The 20,890-nt window shown below is 52.3% G+C and overlaps 1 protein-coding gene across 1 annotated transcript in view; it reads left to right on the forward strand.

Moving 5' to 3' along the window:
• The window catches only part of LOC116958386 (carbonic anhydrase 2-like), a 30,386-nt gene extending 17,244 nt beyond the window's left edge, over positions 1-13,142 (forward strand). The window contains exons 5-9 of the mRNA XM_076056621.1: positions 2,056-2,207; positions 8,636-8,728; positions 9,601-9,664; positions 11,576-11,748; positions 12,798-13,142. Coding sequence (XP_075912736.1) covers positions 2,056-2,207; positions 8,636-8,728; positions 9,601-9,664; positions 11,576-11,748; positions 12,798-13,136 — 821 coding nt within the window. The 3' untranslated portion in view covers positions 13,137-13,142. The remainder of the gene's footprint in view (positions 1-2,055; positions 2,208-8,635; positions 8,729-9,600; positions 9,665-11,575; positions 11,749-12,797) is intronic.
• Positions 13,143-20,890: the final 7,748 nt, after the last annotated feature.

Raw genomic sequence — 20,890 nt, forward strand, 5'->3', positions numbered from 1 at the left:
ACAGACACAGACAGACACATACAAACAGAGACACGCACAGACACAGGGAAAGATCCCACAGAGTGAGAGAGACACACACAGACACACACACACAGACACAGACAGACACATACACACAGAGACACACAGACACAGGGAAAGATCCCACAGAGTGAGAGATACACACACAGACACACACACACACACAGACACAGACAGACACATACACACAGAGACACACACAAACACAGGGAAAGATCCCACAGAGTGAGAGAGACACACACAGACACACACACAGACACAGACAGACACAAACACACAGAGACACACACAGACACACACAGACACACACACAGACACACACACAGACAGACACACACACACAGAGACACACACACACAGACACAGACAGACACATACACACAGAGACACACACAGACACAGGGAAAAATCCCACAGAGTGAGAGAGACACAGACAGACACACACACAGATGCACACACAGATGCACACACAGATGCACACACAGATGCACACACAGAGACACACAGAGACACACACAGACACAGGCAGACACACACAGAGACACAGTTCTGGAAGCTACCCACATGCCAAATTTAAAGTTTGCTGCATGTTGGGAAGTATGCTAAACATTTCGAACGGACACACATTTCCCATTTTTTTAATATAAATATATATGTAGACTCGCTGTACTACTGCCAGCTTCGCTCCCGGGCCTTTGATCCACCACGCCCGGCCGCCTTTGTCTCCCCGGTGGCGATGTGCACACACACCACAGCAGCAGTTACTCGTTTTGAGGCCGAGTCGACCTAGGCGAGGCCCAAGACCGGTTAAAATGATCGTCGCCGGTGGTGGCCGTGAGCGGGAATCGAACCCGGGTCGCCGGGTTCGTAGCGCGGCGTAGCGCTAACCTGCTACACTGCAATGCAATTCTAGATTGGAAGCTTTCGTGACTGCAAGGATCCACACTCTGTGGTTCTATTCGGTAAAGTCACGTAGGTAAAAAATAAAGCAACAAAAAATCACGACGTTTCGGCCACAACACAAGCGGCCTTCATCAGGTGAAGGGACCGGACTGTCTCTTATTGGTCCCTTGTTCACGTGGAGAGAGTGGAGAGTTTCCCATACCTGGGCAGTGTGCTCATGACCGGCTCCGGTTTAACAGCAGAGGTCTCACTCCGAATCAGTCGAGTGGCAATATCTTTTCATCGGTTGCGTAACGCTGTGTGGAAGCTACCTGGTCTGTCGCTCCGCACTAAGCTTCAGTTCTTCTCGGCCACGGTCATTCCCTCCCTTCTCTACGCTTGCGAAACGTGGACCCCCCCTAATGGAACATCTTCGCCGGTTAGAAACATTTAGGCTGGCCTGCCTACGATCCATCCTGGGTTTAACCAGACTGGATTGTGTGAGGAGCTCACAAATCCTTGAAAGATCTGGGCAAGGTCCCATCGGTGAGCTCCTCCGGCGGGCAAGGCTGCGTTGTCTGGGTCATGTAGCCCGCATGCCCAGCCACCGCATGCCAAAAGAGCTTTTGTTCGGCCGGATCGAGGGTGCTAAACGGGCGCGGCACGGGCTAGAGAAGAGATGGAGTGACGTGGTACAGAAGGACATGGAGCTGAGTGGACTAGCCGATGACCGGTACCAGCGGTGTCAAGATCGGCCTCTGTGGAGGAGGCTCGTGAATGACGCTACTGGGCAGTTGGAGGCAGTCGCCCTCCAACAACAACGGAGGGCGGAGGAGCGACGCTCACAACAATGAGCGGAGCGCCGGGTGGCTAAACCACAGCAGGTTGGCACAGTAGGGGGCACAGGTGGTGCATCAGCCAGTCATCTCAGTCATCTCAGTCAGTCGACCCGTGGCACCTGGGTCTGCCCCGTGACCTCCTGCCAGCGGGCGTTCGACACTTCACGTGGCCTCAGGGTGCACATGTCCTGGCACAAGCGTCGTGGTGACGTCACCGCCACTTAGTGGTGAATGGCGGTTGTTGTTGTTGTGTCTCTCTCTCATTGGGATCTCTCCCTACGCCTGTGTGTGTCTGTGTCTGTGCGTGTCTCAGTGTCAGTGTCGCTGCCCGGCAACCTGAGCGTGTCAGGCGGTGCTCTGAACGGGACGTACCTCACCGACAGCTTCCACTTCCACTGGGGAGCCCCGGGCAACCAGAGCACAGGGTCCGAGCACGCCATAGACGGGGTCTGGTACCCCCTGGAGGTGATGAGGGTGATGATGGTGACGGCAGCGGTGGTGACCACTAGTCTCTACCGCTAGTCTCTACCGCTAGCCACTACCGCTAGGCCCTACCGCTAGGCCCTACCACTAGGCCCTACCGCTAGGCCCTACCGCTAGTCCCTACCGCTAGCCGCTACCGCTAGTCCTTACCGCTAGTCCCTAACGATAGCCGCTACCGCTAGGCCCTACCGCTAGGCCCTACCGCTAGTCTCTACCGCTAGGCCCTACCGCTAGTCCCTACCGCTAGCCACTACCGCTAGTCTCTACTGCTAGTCCCTACCGATAGTCCCTACCGCTAGCCGCTACCGCTAGGCCCTACCGCTAGGCCCTATCGCTAGTCCCTACCGCTAGTCTTTACCGCTAGCCTCTACCGCTAGTCCCTACCGTTAGCCACTACCGCTAGTCTCTACTGCTAGTCCCTACCGTTAGCCACTACCGCTAGCCGCTACCGCTAGTCCCTACCGCTAGCCCCTATCGTTAGTTTCTACTGCTAGTCCCTACCACTATTCCCTACCGCTAGTCTCTACCGCTAGCCACTACCGCTAGTCTCTACCGCTAGTCTCTACCGCTAGTCTCTACCGATAGCCCCTAATGCTAGTCTCTACCGCTAGTTTCTACCGCTAGTCTCTACCGCTAGCCTCTACCGATAGCCACTACCGCTAGTCTCTACCGCTAGTCTCTACCGCTAGCCTCTACCGATAGCCTCTACCGCTAGCCTCTACCGCTAGCCGCTACCGCTAGTCTCTACCGCTATCCCCTACCACTAGTCTCTACCGCTAGTCTCTACCGCTAGTTTCTACCGCTAGTCTCTACCGCTAGCCTCTACCGATAGCCTCTACCGCTAGCCACTACCGCTAGTCTCTACCGCTAGTCTCTACCGCTAGCCTCTACCGATAGCCTCTACCGCTAGCCTCTACCGCTAGCCACTACCGCTAGTCTCTACCGCTATCCCCTACCACTAGTCTCTACCGCTAGTCTCTACCGCTAGCCCCTAATGCTAGTCTCTACCGCTAGCCGCTACCGCTAGCCCCTACCGCTAGCCCCTACCGCTAGTCTCTACCGCTAGCCTCTACCGCCAGCCACTACCGCTAGTCTCTACCGCTAGTCCCTACCACTAGTCTCTACTGCTAGTCCCTACCGCTAGTCTCTACCACTAGTCTCTACCACTAGTCTCTACCGCCAGCCACTACCGCTAGTCTCTACCGCTAGTCCCTACCGCTAGTTTCTACTGCTAGTCCCTACCGCTGGTCTCTACCGCTAGTCCCTACCGCCAGTCCCTACCGCTGGTCTCTACCACTATTCCCTACTGCTAGTCTCTACCACTAGTCTCTACCGCCAGCCACTACCGCTAGTCTTTACCGCTAGTCTCTACCGCTAGTCTCTACCGCTAGCCCCTACCGCTAGCCCCTACCACTAGTCTCTACCGCTAGTCCCTACCGCTAGCCCCTACCGCTAGCCCCTACCGCTAGTCTCTACCGCTAGTCTCTACCGCTAGTCCCTACCACTAGTCTCTACTGCTAGTCCCTACCGCTAGTCTCTACCGCTAGCCTCTACCACTAGTCTCTACCGCTAGTCTCTACCGCTAGCCCCTACCACTAGTCTCTACCGCTAGTATCTACCGCTAGTATCTACCGCTAGCCTCTACCGCTAGTCTCTACCGCTAGTCTCTACCGCTAGCCTCTACCGCTAGTCCCTACCGCTAGTCTCTACCGCTAGCCACTACCACTAGTCTCTACCGCTAGTCTCTACCGCTAGCCCCTACCACTAGTCTCTACCGCTAGTCTCTACTGCTAGTCTCTACCGCTAGTCTCTACCGCTAGCCTCTACCGCTAGTCTCTACCGCTAGTCCCTACCGCTAGTCTCTACCGCTAGCCTCTACCACTAGTCTCTACCGCTAGTCTCTACTGCTAGCCCCTACCACTAGTCTCTACCGCTAGTCTCTACCGCTAGCCTCTACCGCTAGTCTCTACCGCTAGTCCCTACCGCTAGTCTCTACCGCTAGCCTCTACCACTAGTCTCTACCGCTAGTCTCTACCGCTAACCCCTACCACTAGTCTCTACCGCTAGTCTCTACCGCTAGTCTCTACCGCTATCCCCTACCGCTAGTCTCTACCGCTAGCCCCTACCACTAGTCCCTACCACTAGCCCCTACCGCTAGCCCCTACCGCTAGCCCCTACCACTAGTCCCTACCGCTAGTCTCTACCGCTATTCCCTACCGCTAGTCTCTACTGCTAGTCTCTACCGCTAGTCTCTACCGCTAGTCTCTACTGCTAGTCCCTACCGCTGGTCTCTACCGCTAGTCTCTACCGCTAGTCTCTACCACTAGTCTCTACCACTAGTCTCTACCGCTAGCCCCTACCACTAGTCCCTACCGCTGGTCTCTACCACTAGTCTCTACCGCTAGCCACTACCGCTAGTCCCTACCGCTAGCCCGTACCGCTGGTCTCTACCACTAGTCTCTACCGCTAGCCACTACCGCTAGTCCCTACCGCTGGTCTCTACCACTAGTCTCTACCGCTAGCCACTACCGCTAGTCCCTACCACTAGTCTCTACCACTAGTCTCTACCGCTAGTCCCTACCGCTAGCCACTTCCGCTAGTCCCTACTGCTAGTCTCTACCGCTAGTCTCTACCGCTAGCCACTACCGCTAGCCCCTACCGCTAGTCTCTACTGCTAGCCACTACCGCTAGTCTCTACCGCTAGCCACTACCGCTAGCCACTACTGCTAGTCTCTACCACTATCCCCTACCGCTAGTCTCTACCGCTAGTCTCTACCGCTATCCCCTACCGCTAGTCTCTACCGCTAGCCCCTACCACTAGTCTCTACCGCTAGTCTCTACCGCTAGCCTCTACCGCTAGTCTCTACCGCTAGTCCCTACCGCTAGTCTCTACCACTAGTCTCTACCGCTAGTCTCTACCGCTAGCCCCTACCACTAGTGTCTACCGCTAGTCTCTACCGCTAGTCTCTACCGCTATCCCCTACCGCTAGTCTCTACCGCTAGCCCCTACCACTAGTCCCTACCGCTAGTCCCTACCGCTAGTCTCTACTGCTAGCCCCTACCGCTAGCCCCTACCGCTAGCCCCTACCACTAGTCTCTACCGCTAGTCTCTACTGCTAGCCCCTACCGCTGGTCTCTACCACTAGCCGCTACCGCTAGTCCCTACCACTAGTCCCTACCGCTGGTCTCTACCACTAGTCTCTACCGCTAGCCACTACCACTAGTCCCTACCACTAGTCTCTACCGCTAGCCACTACCGCTAGTCCCTACCGCTAGTCCCTACCGCTAGTCTCTACCGCTAGTCTCTACCGCTAGTCCCTACCGCTAGTCTCTACCGCTAGTCTCTACTGCTAGCCACTACCGCTAGTCCCTACCGCTAGTCCCTACCGCTAGTCTTTACCGCTAGCCTCTACCGCTAGCCTCTACCGCTAGCCGCTACCGCTAGTCCCTACTGTTAGCCACTACCGCTAGTCTCTACCGCTAGTCCCTACCGCTAGTCTTTACCGCTAGCCTCTACCGCTAGCCTCTACCGCTAGCCGCTACCGCTAGTCTCTACCGTTAGCCACTACCGCTAGTCTCTAACGCTAGTCTCTACAGCTAGTCCCTACCGCTATTCCCTACCGCTAGTCTCTACCACTAGCCCCTACCGCTAGTCTCTACCGCTAGTCTTTACCGCTAGTCCCTACCACTAGCCCCTACCGCTAGTCTCTACCGCTAGTCTTTACCGCTAGTCTCTACCGCTAGTCCCTACCGCTAGTCCCTACCGCTAGTCCCTACCGCTAGCCACTACCGCTAGTCCCTACCGCTAGTCCCTACCGCTAGTCTCTACCGCTAGTCCCTACCGCTAGCCACTACCACTAGTCTCTACCGCTAGTCTCTACCGCTAGCCCCTACCGCTAGCCACTACCGCTAGTACCTACCGCTAGTCTCTACCGCTAGTCCCTACCACTAGTCTCTACCGCTAGCCGCTACCGCTAGTCCCTACCGCTAGTCTCTACCGCTAGTCTCTACCGCTAGCCTCTACCGCTAGCCGCTACCGCTAGTCCCTACCGTTAGCCACTACCGCTAGTCTCTACAGCTAGTCCCTACCGCTAGCCCCTACCGCTAGTTTCTACTGCTAGTCCCTACCGCTAGTCCCTACCGCTAGTCCCTACCGCTAATCCCTACCGCTAGCCACTACCGCTAGTCTCTACCGCTAGCCACTACCGCTAGTCTCTACCACTAGCCTCTACCGCTAGCCACTACCGCCAGTCCCTACCACTAGTCTCTACCGCTAGTCTCTACCGCTAGCCGCTACCGCTAGTCCCTACCGCTAGCCACTACCGCTAGCCTCTACCGCTAGTCTCTACCACTAATCTCTACCGCTAGTCTCTTCCGCTAGCCTCTACCGATAGCCCCTAATGCTAGTCTCTACCGCTAGCCCCTACCGCTAGCCCCTACCGCTAGCCCCTACCGCTAGTCTCTACCGCTAGCCACTACCGCTAGTCTCTACCACTAGCCATTACCGCTAGTCTCTACTGCTAGTCCCTACTGCTAGTCCCTACCGCTAGTCTCTACTGCTAGTCCCTACTGCTAGTCCCTACCGCTAGTCCCTACCACTAGTCTCTACCGCTATCCCCTACCGCTAGTCTCTACTGCTAGTCTCTAACGCTAGCCCCTACTGCTAGTCTCTACCGCTAGCCCCTACCGCTAGACTCTACCGCTAATCTCTACTGCTAGCCCCTACTGCTAGTCTCTACCGCTAGCCACTACCGCTAGTCTCTACCGCTAGTCCCTACCGCTAGTCCCTACCACTAGTCTCTACCGCTATCCCCTACCGCTAGCCTCTACCGCTAGCCTCTACCGCTAGCCACTACCGCTAGTCTCTACCACTAGTCTCTACCGCTAGCCACTACTGCTAGCCACTACCGCTAGTCTCTACCACTAGCCATTACCGCTAGTCTCTACTGCTAGTCCCTACTGCTAGTCCCTACCGCTAGTCTCTACTGCTAGTCCCTACTGCTAGTCCCTACCGCTATCCCCTACCGCTAGTCTCTACCGCTAGTCTCTACCGCTAGTCTCTACCGCTAGTCTCTACCGCTAGCCACTACCGCTAGCCCCTACCGCTAGCCCCTACCGCTAGTCCCTACCGCTAGTCTCTACCGCTAGCCACTACCGCTAGCCCCTACCGCTAGCCCCTACCGCTAGTCCCTACCGCTAGTCTCTACCGCTCGTCTCTACTGCTAGCCCCTACCGCTAGCCCCTACCACTAGTCTCTACTGCTAGTCCCTACTGCTGGTCTCTACTGCTAGTCCCTACTGCTAGTCTCTACTGCTAGCCCCTACCGCTAGCCCCTACCACTAGTCTCTACTGCTAGTCCCTACTGCTAGTCTCTACTGCTAGTCCCTACTGCTAGTCTCTACCGCTAGTCTCTACTGCTAGCCCCTACCACTAGTCTCTACCGCTAGCCACTACCGCCAGTCCCTACCGCTAGTCTCTACTGCTAGCCACTACCGCTAGTCTCTACTGCTAGCCACTACCGCTAGTCTCTACCGCTAGCCACTACCGCTAGTCTTTACCGCTAGCCACTACCGCTAGTCTCTAATGCTAGCCCCTACCGCTAGCCACTACCGCTAGTCTCTAATGCTAGCCCCTACCGCTAGCCACTACCGCTAGTCCCTACCGCTAGTCTCTACTGCTAGCCACTACCACTAGTCTCTACCGCTAGCCACTACCGCCAGTCCCTACCGCTAGCCACTACCGCTAGCCACTACCGCCAGTCCCTACCGCTAGTCCCTACCGCTAGCCACTACCGCTAGCCACTACCGCTAGTCTCTACCGCTAGCCACTACCGCTAGTCTCTACCGCTAGCCACTACCGCTAGTCCCTACCGCTAGCCACTACCGCTAGCCACTACCGCTAGTCTCTACCACTAGCCACTACCGCTAGTCTTTACCGCTAGTCCCTACCGCTAGTCTTTACCGCCAGCCTCTACCGCTAGCCTCTACCGCTAGCCTCTACCACTAGCCGCTACCGTTAGTCCCTACCGCTAGCCACTACCGCTAGCCCCTACCGCTAGCCACTACCGCTAGTCTCTACCGCTAGTCTCTACCGCTAGTCCCTACCGCTATCCCCTACCGCTATCCCCTACCGCTAGCCTCTACCGCTAGTCTCTACCGCTAGTCTCTACTGCTAGTCTCTACCGCTAGCCACTACCGCTAGCCACTACCGCTAGTTTCTACCGCTAGCCTCTACCGCTATCCCCTACCGCTACCCCCTACCGCTAGCCTCTACCGCTAGTCTCTACCGCTAGCCCCTACCGCTAGCCCCTACCGCTAGCCACTACCGCTAGCCCCTAGCACCTACCGCTAACCCCTACCGTTAGCCCCTACGTGCTCTCTGTGACGTGCTGTGATGTGCTGTGACTGCAGATGCACATCATCAACTACAAGCAGAGCTACGGCAACGTGAGCGCAGCCAAGAACTATCCAGACGGCCTCGCAGTGTTCGGTGTCTTTTTCCAGGTAGCCACGCACCCCAACAGCCTCTGCCACCTCACCCACCCACCCACCAGTGTTTAGCGTAGTGCTCAAGGTAAAGTGTAGTGCGTAGTGTAGTGAGTGTAGTGTGTGTAGTGTGGTTTAGTGTGTAGTGTAGTGCGTAGTGTAGTGTATGTGGTGTGTGTAGTGTGTGTGTAGTGTATTGTGTGGTGTAATGTGTAGTGTAGTGTATTGAGTGGTGTAGTGTGTAGTGTAGTGTATTGTGTGGTGTAGTGTGTAGTGTAGTGTGTGTGTAGTGTATTGTGTGGTGTAGTGTGTGTGTAGTGTAGTGTGTGTAGTGTGTGTGTAGTGTAGTGTGTGTAGTGTGTGTGTAGTGTAGTGTGTGTAGTGTAGTGTGTGTAGTGTAGTGTGTGTAGTGTATTGAGTGGTGTAGTGTGTAGTGTAGTGTATTGAGTGGTGTAGTGTGTGTGTAGTGTGTGTGTAGTGTGTAGTGTAGTGTAGTGTGTGTAGTGTAGTGTGAGTGTAGTGTAGTGTGTGTAGTGTATTGAGTGGTGTAGTGTGTAGTGTAGTGTATTGAGTGGTGTAGTGTGTAGTGTAGTGTATTGTGTGGTGTAGTGTGTGTGTAGTGTGTGTAGTGTGTGTAGTGTAGTGTGTGTAGTGTGTGTAGTGTGTGTAGTCTGTGCAGTGTGTGTAGTGTAGTGTGTGTAGTGTATAGTAAAGTAGTGTATGGTAGTGTATTGTGCAGTGTCTATCAGTGTAGTGTCTAGCAGCGTAGCTGCGTGCTGACCGCCAGGACACGCGTGTGCCGCACTGCCTCCCTGCCGATGTTGCCCCGCCGTCTGACGGATTCCCCGTGTGGTCCACCAACCCTCGCACCACCACACCTCAACACGCAGGTGGGAGGGAATTTCTCGAGCCTGGACTCGATCCTCGCAGCGCTGTCCAACATCTCGCGCCCAGGTGATTGGTGTGTGTAGTGTGTGTAGTGTGTGTGTGTGTGGTGTGTGTGGTGTGTGTGGTGTGTGTGTACTGTGTGTGTACTGTGTGTGTACTGTGTGTACTGTGTGTGTGTACTGTGTGTAGTGTGTGTGTACTGTGTGTGTGTGTACTGTGTGTAGTGTGTGTGTACTGTGTGTGTAGTGTGGTGTGTGTGTACTGTGTGTGTAGTGTGTACTGTGTGTGTAGTGTGTGTAGTGTGTGTAGGGTGTACAGTGTGTGTAGTGTGTGTAGGGTGTACTGTGTGTGTACTGTGTGTGTGTAGTGTGTGTGTTCTGTGTGTGTGTAGTGTGTGTGTACTGTGTGTGTGTAGTGTGTGTGTACTGTGTGTGTGTAGTGTGTGTGTACTGTGTGTGTGTAGTGTGTGTGTACTGTGTGTGTGTAGTGTGTGTGTACTGTGTGTAGTGTGTGTGTGTGTACTGTGTGTAGTGTGTATGTACTGTGTGTGTGTGTAGTGTGGTGTGTGTGTACTGTGTGTGTAGTGTGTGTAGTGTGTACTGTGTGTGTAGTGTGTGTAGGGTGTACAGTGTGTGTAGTGTGTGTAGGGTGTACTGTGTGTGTGTGGTGTGTGTGTACTGTGTGTGTGTGTAGTGTGTGTGTACTGTGTGTGTGTAGTGTGTGTGTACTGTGTGTGTGTGTAGTGTGTGTGTACTGTGTGTGTGTAGTGTGTGTGTACTGTGTGTGTGTAGTGTGTGTGTACTGTGTGTGTGTAGTGTGTGTGTACTGTGTGTGTGTAGTGTGTGTGTACTGTGTGTGTGTGTACAGTGTGTGTGTGTACTGTGTGTATTGTGTGTGTACTGTGTGTGTGTATTGTGTGTGTGTGTGTGTAGTGTGTACTGTGTGTGTGTGTAGTGTGGTGTGTGTGTACTGTGTGTGTACTGTGTGTGTACTGTGTGTGTGTGTACTGTGTGTGTAGTGTGGTGTGTGTGTGTGTATTGTGTGTACTGTGTGTGTGTATTGTGTGTACTGTGTGTGTGTACTGTGTGTGTGTGTAGTGTGTGTGTAGTGTGTGTGTGTACTGTGTGTAGTGTGTGTGTACTGTGTGTAGTGTGTGTGTGTGTACTGTGTGTAGTGTGTGTGTGTGTACTGTGTGTAGTGTGTGTGTGTACTGTGTGTAGTGTGTGTGTGTGTACTGTGTGTGTGTGTACTGTGTGTAGTGTGTGTGTGTACTGTGTGTAGTGTGTGTACTGTGTGTGTGTACTGTGTGTGTGTGTAGTGTGTGTACTGTGTGTGTGTGTGTAGTGTGTATACTGTGTGTGTGTGTACTGTGTGTGTGTGTGTACTGTGTGTGTGTGTGTGTGTATACTGTGTGTGTGTGTACTGTGTGTACTGTGTGTGTGTACTGACACAGTAAACACACACAGTACACACAGTACACACACAGCACACACGCGGTGTGTGTGTACTGCGTGTGTGTATTTATTAATAATTATTAGTTTCGATTTAAAGCTTTCGTGACTGCAATGATTCATCTTCTTTGGTTCTTTCGGTAAAGTCACGTAGAATGATAATAAAATAATAAATTGATAAAGTAAAATAACACAATAACAAATAATATAACACAATAATAACATTTATTATTTTATTATCATTCTACGTGACTTTACCAAAAGAACCAAAGAAGAATTATTAGTTATTCAGTTAATATTGATTATTTATTAACTATTCATAGTAATTGTTTATTAATATGTACTCACAATACGTATTATTCACCAACAATATGAATCATTATTCAGTAATTATTAATAGTCATTCATCATTATTGATCAACAACACGCGCATTATTAATCATCACGAATCATTATTATTGATCACTCGCTATTATTCATTCACACGAATTTTGCCCCGATCTGATTGCTCCACCCCCCGACCTAGGCATGAACAGCAGCGTGATGGCCCCGAGCCTGCAGTCGTTTGTCCCCGGAGCGCTCGAATCGTCGATTGCCGGGCCCTTCTACCGATACAGCGGCTCCCTCACGACGCCCACTTGCGACGAGTCGGTGATCTGGAGCGTCTTCCAGGCGCCACTCTTTCTGGGGCAGGCACAGGTGTGGAGTGTGTGTTAGTGTGTGTGTTAGTGTGTGTGTTAGTGTGTGTGTTAGTGTGTGTGTTAGTGTGTGTTAGTGTGTGTGTTAGTGTGTGTGTTAGTGTGTGTGTGTGTGTTAGTGTGTGTGGTCCTGGACCGGCTCCGGTTTAACAGCAGAGGTCCCACTCCGAATCAGTCGAGCGGCAACATATTTTCATCGGTTGCGTAACGCTGTGTGGAAGCTACCCCGGTCTGTCGCTCCGCACTAAGCTTCGGGTCTTCTCGGCCACGGTCGTTCCCTCCCTTCTCCACGCTTGCTAAACGTGGACCCCCCCCCCCTAATGGAACATCGTCGCCGGTTAGAAACATTTAGGCTGGCCTGCCTACGATCCATCCTGGGTTTAACCAGACTGGATTGTGTGAGGAGCTCACAAATCCCTTGAAAGATCTGGGCAAGGTCCCATCAGTGAGCTCCTCTGGCGGGCAAGGCTGCGAGGGCTGAGTCATGTAGCCCGCATGCCCAGCCACCGCATGCCCAAACAGCTTTTGTTCGGCCGGATCGAGGGGGCTAAACTCGCGCGGCACAGGCTAGAGAAGAGATGGAGTGATGTGGTACAGGAGGACGTGGAGCTGAGTGGACTTGCCAATGACCGGTACCAGCGGTGTCAAGATCGGCCTCTGTGGAGGAGGCTCGTGAAGGACGCTACTGGGCAGTTGGAGGTAGTCGCCCTCCAACAACAACGGAGGGCGGAGGAGCGACGCTCACAACAACGAGCGGAGTGCCGGGTGGCTAAAGCACAGCAGGTCGGCACAGTAGGGGGCACAGGTGGTGCATCAGCCAGCCATCTCGGTCATCTCAGTCAGTCGACCCGTGGCACCCGGGTCTGCCCCTTGACCCTTGACTTCCTGCCAGCGGGCGTTCGACACTTGACGTGGCCTGAAGGTGCACCTAGCCTGGCACAAGCGTTGTGGTGACGTCACCGCCACTTAGTGACGACTGGCGGTTGTTGTTGTTGTTGTTGTGTGGTAAACCGCTGCCCGAACTTCTCACCTGCCCGCACCGCCCCACAGCTGGATCTGTTCCGCACCCTCTTGTACTACGACGCCGAGGGGAAGGAGCCGCTGGTCAACAACTTCCGCCCCGTCCAGAACCTGGGCAGCCGTGCCGTCTACTACACGGGGACCGCCAACGCCACCACCACCGCCTCCACCAACGCCACCACCACCGCCTCCACCAACGCCACCACCACCGCCTCCACCAACGCCACCACCAACGCCACCACCCTCTCGCCGGCCACAGCATCGCCCACAGCTGCAGCGCCCGGCCAACACCCTCCGTTGCCCGGCCTCACCACCTCCCTGCTCATCCTCGCATCGCTGCTCACCTGGGCAGCCGGCGCTCACCTGTAGAGGTGGGGGGTGGTGGGTGGTGGGTGGGTAGGGGGGGGGGTGATAGGTGAGGTGGGTGATGGAGGACTCTCTCCTGGTAGGTGAGGTGTCCACGCACAGGTTGACTCACCTGTACGTGAAAGACTCACCTGTACGTGGGGGGGGGGGGGTGGAGGTTTTATCTACAAGCGGTTCCAACTCCTGCCGTAGAGAGTTGACTTGGCCCATCATCCTCGTCATCCTCGTCATCCTCGTCCTCCTACCAGCGGTCGATGACGACAACAACAAACAAACGAATTGGCACCACCTCCTGTTTGTGCAAATGATCTTTTTTGGCATCCGTCCTGAGCCGTTGCCATAGGAATGTGGAATGTCCATTAACGATTTTCTTTTTAACCAACAAAAATTTAAAACCTCAACGTGACCTTGACCTCAAACACAGCCAGTGGAGGGGGCAGTCAATCGACCAATCGGATGTGAGAGATTATTGATACGTAGGCGGCCAATCGCATGGCTGCGTGAATCCGTCCAATCCCTGAGGTCGTTCGCTAAGACTCACCCCCGAATTCTGACGTCAAACTGACCCAACCCACCACCACCACCACCCTCTAACCTTTGACACTTTTTAATAATGTGTGCGTTTTTAAATGTTCCGTCTCTTCGTAATTAAACCTGTTCAGGAAATGATTAGACACGCATCTGATTCGCGTTCACATGCCTCTCAACCCCTTAGCAGTGCTGCCCTGCCTTATAACAGACCAATTCAGAACTCACTGGTCACCCCGTGCCCCTTTATAAATGCAATGTGGTGAATACTTGACCAGTGGTAGTGGTCACTCTACTGACCACTGAGAAGTCACCCTAGCTGGCTAAACACGGCTGTAGTTGTCACTCTACTGACCACTGAGAAGTCACCCTAGCTGACTAAACTCCACCGTGGTGGTCACTCTACTGACCACTGAGAGGCCACCCTAGCTGACTAAACACCACCGTGACGGTCACTCTACTGACCACTGAGTAGTCACCCTAGCTGGCTAAACACCACCGTGGAGGTCACTCTACTGACCACTGAGAAGACACCCTAGCTGGCTAAACACCACCGTGGTGGTCACTCTACTGACCACTGAGAAGTCACCCTAGCTGGCTAAACACCACTGTGGTGGTCACTCTACTGACCACTGAGTAGTCACCCTAGCTGACTAAACACCACCGTGGTGGTCACTCTACTGACCACTGAGAAGTCACCCTAGCTGGCTAAACACCACCGTGGTGGTCACTCTACTGACCACTGAGAAGTCACCCTAGCTGGCTAAACACCACTGTGGTGGTCACTCTACTCACCACTGAGAAGTCACCCTAGCTGGCTAAACACCACCGTGGTGGTCACTCTACTGACCACTGAGTAGTCACCCTAGCTGACTAAACACCACCGTGGTGGTCACTCTACTGACCACTGAGAAGTCACCCTAGCTGGCTAAACACCACCATGGAGGTCACTCTACTGACCACTGAGAAGTCACCCTAGCTGGCTAAACACCACCGTGGTGGTCACTCTACTGACCACTGAGAGGTCACCCTAGCTGACTAAACACCACTGTGACGGTCACTCTACTGATCACTGAGAAGTCACCCTAGCTGACTAAACACCACTGTGGTGGTCACTCTACTGACCACTGAGTAGTCACCCTAGCTGGTTAAACACCACCGTGGTGGTCACTCTACTGACCACTGAGAGGTCACCCTAGCTGACTAAACACCACTGTGACGGTCACTCTACTGATCACTGAGAAGTCACCCTAGCTGACTAAACACCACTGTGGTGGTCACTCTACTGACCACTGAGAGGTCACCCTAGCTGGCTAAACACCACCATGACGGTCACTCTACTGACCACTGAGAAGTCACCATAGCTGACTAAACACCACCGTGGTGGTCACTCTACTGACCACTGAGAGGTCACCCTAGCTGACTAAACACCATCGTGGTGGTCATTCTACTCACCACTGAGAAGTCACCCTAGCTGGCTAAACACCACCGTGGAGGTCACTCTACTGACCACTGAGAAGTCACCCTAGCTGACTAAACACCACCATGGAGGTCACTCTACTGACCACTGAGAAGTCACCCTAGCTGGCTAAACACCAACCGTGGTGGTCACTCTACTGACCACTGAGAAGTCACCCTAGCTGGCTAAACACCACCGTGTTGGTCACTCTACTGACCACTGAGAAGTCACCCTAGCTGACTAAACACCACCGTGGTGGTCACTGTGGGGAGTGATAGTGTCGTGGTTACCGCTACAAAGCCGGCGAACCGAGTTCGATTCCCGCTCACGGCCAACGCCGGTGACGATTACCTGAACCGGTCCTGGGCCTCCTCCCCTAGGTCGACTCGGGTTCAAAAACGAGTCCCTGGTGTAGTGCAGAAAACATGGCCACTAAGGAGACAAAGGCGGCCGGGCGTGGTGCTGGTCACCCACCCCCTCGTGTGCCGTGCCGGCCTTTCGTAGGTGGTGCTTACTCGCTAACAGCACTCGCCCCTACAGTCTGCCAAAGCTACATGGGAGATCTCTGTTTTTGTGAGCGAGATGGCGTGCGTGATCTGCAGGTGAACTTTGCACGAACTTGCACGAACGAAGTCGATTTTAAGTGCGGTACGGCGTTTGCCCCCTAAATCGGATGAACTCTAAACTATTTTTTTTAATTCCACCACGTGTAAGGCCCACTATTGAGCTGCTATAATAGCTGTGATATTTCAGATAGCGACCTGGCTATAGCAAACGCCTCGCATATACAGGAGGTCGTGGGCTCGATCCTGATCCTTATGCCTGCTGCTGTATACAGGGTGCTTAAAATAAAAAAAAAGTTTTTAACACTTATACGAGACTCTCGTTTTTTAATGGAAAAAGAGCTGGTAACAATAACACCGTAACATGATCACAAGTGGAATGTTAATAGCTTCAAAAGGTCAAAGAATCTCCCAATTATTCTTGGTTCTTTCGGTAAAGTCACGTAGACGGGAAGCAATAAAATAATAAAAAAATATTAAACGATAAAATTGTCACGACCTTTCGACTGCAACACAAAGCAATCATCATCAGGTGTGAAAACCAAATTGTTCTTGCTGTGGTTTTCACACCTGATGATGACTGCTTGGTGTTGCAGTCGAAACGTGGTGATCATTTTATTGTTTTATATTTTTAGAACTTCATTGTTTCCCTTCTAACGCGGTGGTGACTTTACCGAAAGAACCAAGAATATTAATCCCTGCAGTCACGAAAGCTTTAAATCAAAATTTAGTCTCCCAATTGCTCGTCATCGTTGTCAACCAACGCCCGGAGTCTGCTCCAGGTGGTCTCCAGAACCCTTGCGGTGTTGTTGCAAATTCTAGATTTGAAGCTTTCGTGACTGCAAGGATCCACACTCTTTGGTTCTATTCGATAAAGTCGCGTAGGTGAAAAAATAAAACAACCAAAAATCACGACGTTTCGGCCACAACACAAGCGGCCTTCATCAGGTGAAGGGATCAGGCTGTCTGGAGGTCAGCGCTGTCCTCGAGACAGCCTGATCCCTTCACCTGATGAAGGCCGCTTGTGTTGTGGCCGAAACGTCGTGATTTTTGGTTGTTTTATTTTTTTACCTACGCGACTTGTTGCAAATTCTCAGAAGTGTTAAAAAACACATTGTTTTTAAGCACCCTGCGTTTGCCTCTCTCTCTCTCTCCCCGTGGTTGGTCGCGTGGATTTTTATTCTCTCTCCCGTGTCCCACCCCCCACCCCTGAGGTTTTTCCACATTTGAGAAACACGACTCTTTAGAGTAACCTGGCTTCGGCTATGAATGCAAACTTTGACGTGAAACTTTCGCGACGACTGCAGGAATTTTATATTCTCGGTTCTTTCGGTAAAGTCAAGTCGATATAAAAAAATAAAAAAATTCAATTAAAATAATGAATACATTTTAAATAATAAAATGTAAAAAAAAACCACACTCAAATAAAATAGTAAAAATAAAATGCAAATTTTAAAACGAATTGAAAATAAATTAAGCGAAACACACGCTCGCAACGTTTCGATCGCAACACATAGCGGTCTTCATCAGGCTATGAATGCCCCAAAAGAGCGCTACACAGCATGGCTCAGCGGGGCTTTATAAATGTTCGTGTCATGATGATGATGATATCGGCCGATTCGTTGAGCCGCGAAGCATTTGTTGATGGCCTGGTCGCCTCTGAAGAAGAGCTGCACAGCATTGTTCAGTGGGACCTTACCACCTTGACAAAATAACCCAAAACACGACACTCCACCATTTCTTTTGGGGTGGAGGGGAGTGGGGGAGTGGCAGACCCTCCGTGGAGTGGGGGGTGGGGCGTGCGTGACGTCATCGTGACCAGAGCCAATGGGGCGAGACCGGAAGTTGTCACGTGACCCGGCACGGACGACACAACGGCTCGACGGGCCGACTTCGGGGAGCCGGTGGGGGAGGGGAGTGGCAGGCGAACCGCTCACGGTGAAAATTTCAACATGGGGGGAGGGGGGGCTAACTTACGGGTGCCTAATTAATGTACGGTGTAGCAGGGACGTGCGGTCAGGGGAAGGCAGTGGGAGAGGCAGGGCCTCGCCTGCCACATGCTCCAGTGAAATTAGCGGTCACGAAAGTAACACAAAAAATAAATAATAATAATAATCAATAAAATAAATATTGAGATTTTTTTTTTCCCCCACTGATCTGCGTTATGAATGTGATTTCCGTACGATTCCAATCATTTTTTTCAGAGTCAAAATCGCCAAATTCGCCGAGCCCCGCAGCAAATGCAGGAAGAGACGAGAGGTGAGGCAGCGGCGAGCTCAGCCTCCCCTCTGATTGCGCAACCCCTCCAGTAACCGGACCAATGTAACGTTTGTGGGCACCTTGGTTCCATGCCCTCGCCTTCCACACCCCAGAAGACTTATGTGACACGAATGCGTACGAAGATGTTCAGGCTCGCTGGCCTCGTCGTGAAACTGCGATGGAAAAGCACCGGGGGGAGGCAGCCATCACGTCTGCCTCACCTGAGGCGGGACGTGCCTAACACGCCCCCACCCCCCGCCGCCCCTCAGCTAGGCCACGCCCCCCCTCTCCATCCGTGAGGCCACGCCCCCCCCCATCCGTGAGGCCACGCCCCCATCCGCTAGGCCAGCGTGTGAATCTGGCTCTGACCCTCGCCAGCCACTGACCTCGCCGCACGTCACTGCGTTGTAGTACTCTGCACGCGCGCGCGTGTGTGTGTGTGTGTACGTTGATCTTCTTCGATTCAAAGCTTTCGTGACCGCAAGGATTCGTCTTCTTTGGTTCTTTCGGTAAAGTCACCGCCACGTAGAATGATAACGAAATAATAAATTGATAAAATAAAATGACGCGATTAAATTCTCACGACGTTTCGGGCCACAACGACACAAGCGGCCTTCATCAGGTGACAGCGCTGTCCTCCACACAGTCTCGTCCCTTAGCTTAGCTGATTGGAGAGTTTATAGAGTTTATTGATAACATTGAGGTAATTTATATTTTAGTTTTTTAATGGTTCACTATGTAGTATTCATTATATATTGTAGTGTATACGCAGTTACTGTGAATAGCTCAGATGTGTAGGCCTTGACTTCAACATAGCCATTTCTGTGACCAGTCACAAGCTAATCACTCAGTTATTTCAATGCTAAATTCGCCTAGTTATTTCAATGCTAAATTCTCCTGTTTGATTTGTACCAGGTGCCTCTGTGAATGAATAAGCTATTTCTGTGACCAGTTACAAGCTAATCACTCAGCTATTTCAATGCTAAATTCTATGCTAATTCCTTTGTCAAGGGGTGCCTCTGTGGATGTGTATGCTTTGACTTTAACATAGCTATTTCTGTGACCAGTCACAAGCTAATCACTCAGTTATTTCAATGCTAAATTCTCCTGTTTGATTTGTACTAGGTGCCTCTGCAGATGTGTATGCTTTAACTTAGCTATTTCAATGCTAAATTCTATGCTAATTCCTTTGTCAAGGGGTGCCTCTGCGGATGTGTATGCTTTAACTTTAACATAGCCATTTCTGTGAACAGTCACAAGCTAATCACTCAGCCATTTCAATGCTAAATTCAATGCTAATTCCTTTGTCAAGGTGCTTTGTTTCTTCTCACACAGATTAAAGGTCGCGATCTGAGCGTGGCTTTTTCACTCCAGCGCTGTCCTCCAGACAGTCTCGTCCCTTCACCTGATGAAGGCCGCTCGTGTCGTTGTGGCCCGAAACGTCGCGAGAATATTTTATCGCGTTATTTTATTTTAATCAATTTATTATTTCATTCTCATTCTACGTGGCGGTGACTTTACCGAAAGAAACCAAAGAAGTTGATTCTTCCTCTTTCGCACCTTGACGTAGACTTCATCGGAGGTGCAAGGGAGTGGGGCGGGGAGGGGGGCGGTGGGTTGGAAAGCACGACAGACCGCAACCGCTCGCCCCCCGCTGTGTCCGTTCGAAGGGATCCGTTCGTCGGCACAGGCGACGATTTTGAAAGGCGCGAAGGGAGAGGCGTTCGGGACGTACGGCTCACGTTGAACGCCGTCGGTGCCGTACGTAGCCAACGGCGCGCTCCAATCGGGAGGTTACGCCGGTGGGGCGAGATGAATACAACGGAACGGAACGCGACAGCGAGCAGGTCCGTGAAGCAACGGGCTTGTCAAATCCGGATGGTGATGATCATGATGATGATTCATAATCAAGGTTTTTGTTGGGTTAGATCGCGTTGATTTATAAATGTGTCGTAACCCTCCACCACCCGACACGGCCAATCAGCAAAACAAAAAAGTGTCACGTTGACAAAAGACAAAATAGTTCACTACTTTAGCCCACCGGTGTGTTGAAGAGTGAATCCACATTTGCTGATTGGCCGTGTCGGGTGGTGGAGGGTTACGACACATTTATAAATAAACGCGATCTAACCCAAAAACAACCTTTATTATGAAAAATATTGGTCGCGAAAGCCTACTACGTGTTAAACTGGTGATGATGATGATGATGATTTCGAAGCGTGCGCATCTCCCGGTGGCTTCCTGATATCGGGAGGGAGAGCGTTCCAGACGGGCGCGGGAGCGCGTCTGGAAGGTTCCGTAGCGATGAAGCGGTGACCGCCGTCTTTGTCCGATGGCCATCCGAAAGCCGCTGCTGCTGCTGCTGCTGCAAGGATGACCGGAGGAGTTGGCGTGACGATGGTTCATGCACCTTGACCGAGATGGGCGAGGGAATTGCGGTTCATTTGTGGCAAGGCACTTCGTGTGTGTGTGTACCTGTGTATTGTGTACGTGTGTGTGTGTGTAATGGGTGCAATAAGTAACGTATCCTGATTTATGATGATTTCAATGAAGACGTTATATAGCAGTCGCACTAAACCTTTGAAGGCAATAAAGACACCATTACCACGTGTGTGTGTGTGCCTGTGTATTGTGTACATGTGTGTGTGTGTACCTGTGTATTGTGTACGTGTGTGCGTGTGTACCTGTGTATTGTGTACGTGTGTGTGTACCTGTGTATTGTGTACGTGTGTGCGTGTGTACCTGTGTATTGTGTACGTGTGTGTGTACCTGTGTATTGTGTACGTGTGTGTGTACCTGTGTATTGTGTACTGTGTGTGTGTGTACCTGTGTATTGTGTACGTTGTGGGGAGCGGTAGTGTAGCGGTTAGCGCGCTGCGCTATGAACCTGGCGACCCGGGTTCGATTCCCGCTCACGGCCAACACCAGTGAAGATTATCTGAACCGGT

The sequence above is a fragment of the Petromyzon marinus genome, chromosome 77 (assembly GCF_048934315.1).
Source record: "Petromyzon marinus isolate PM22_M1 ecotype Great Lakes invasive population chromosome 77, UKy_Petmar_22M1.pri1.0, whole genome shotgun sequence".
Lineage (NCBI taxonomy): Eukaryota > Metazoa > Chordata > Hyperoartia > Petromyzontiformes > Petromyzontidae > Petromyzon > Petromyzon marinus.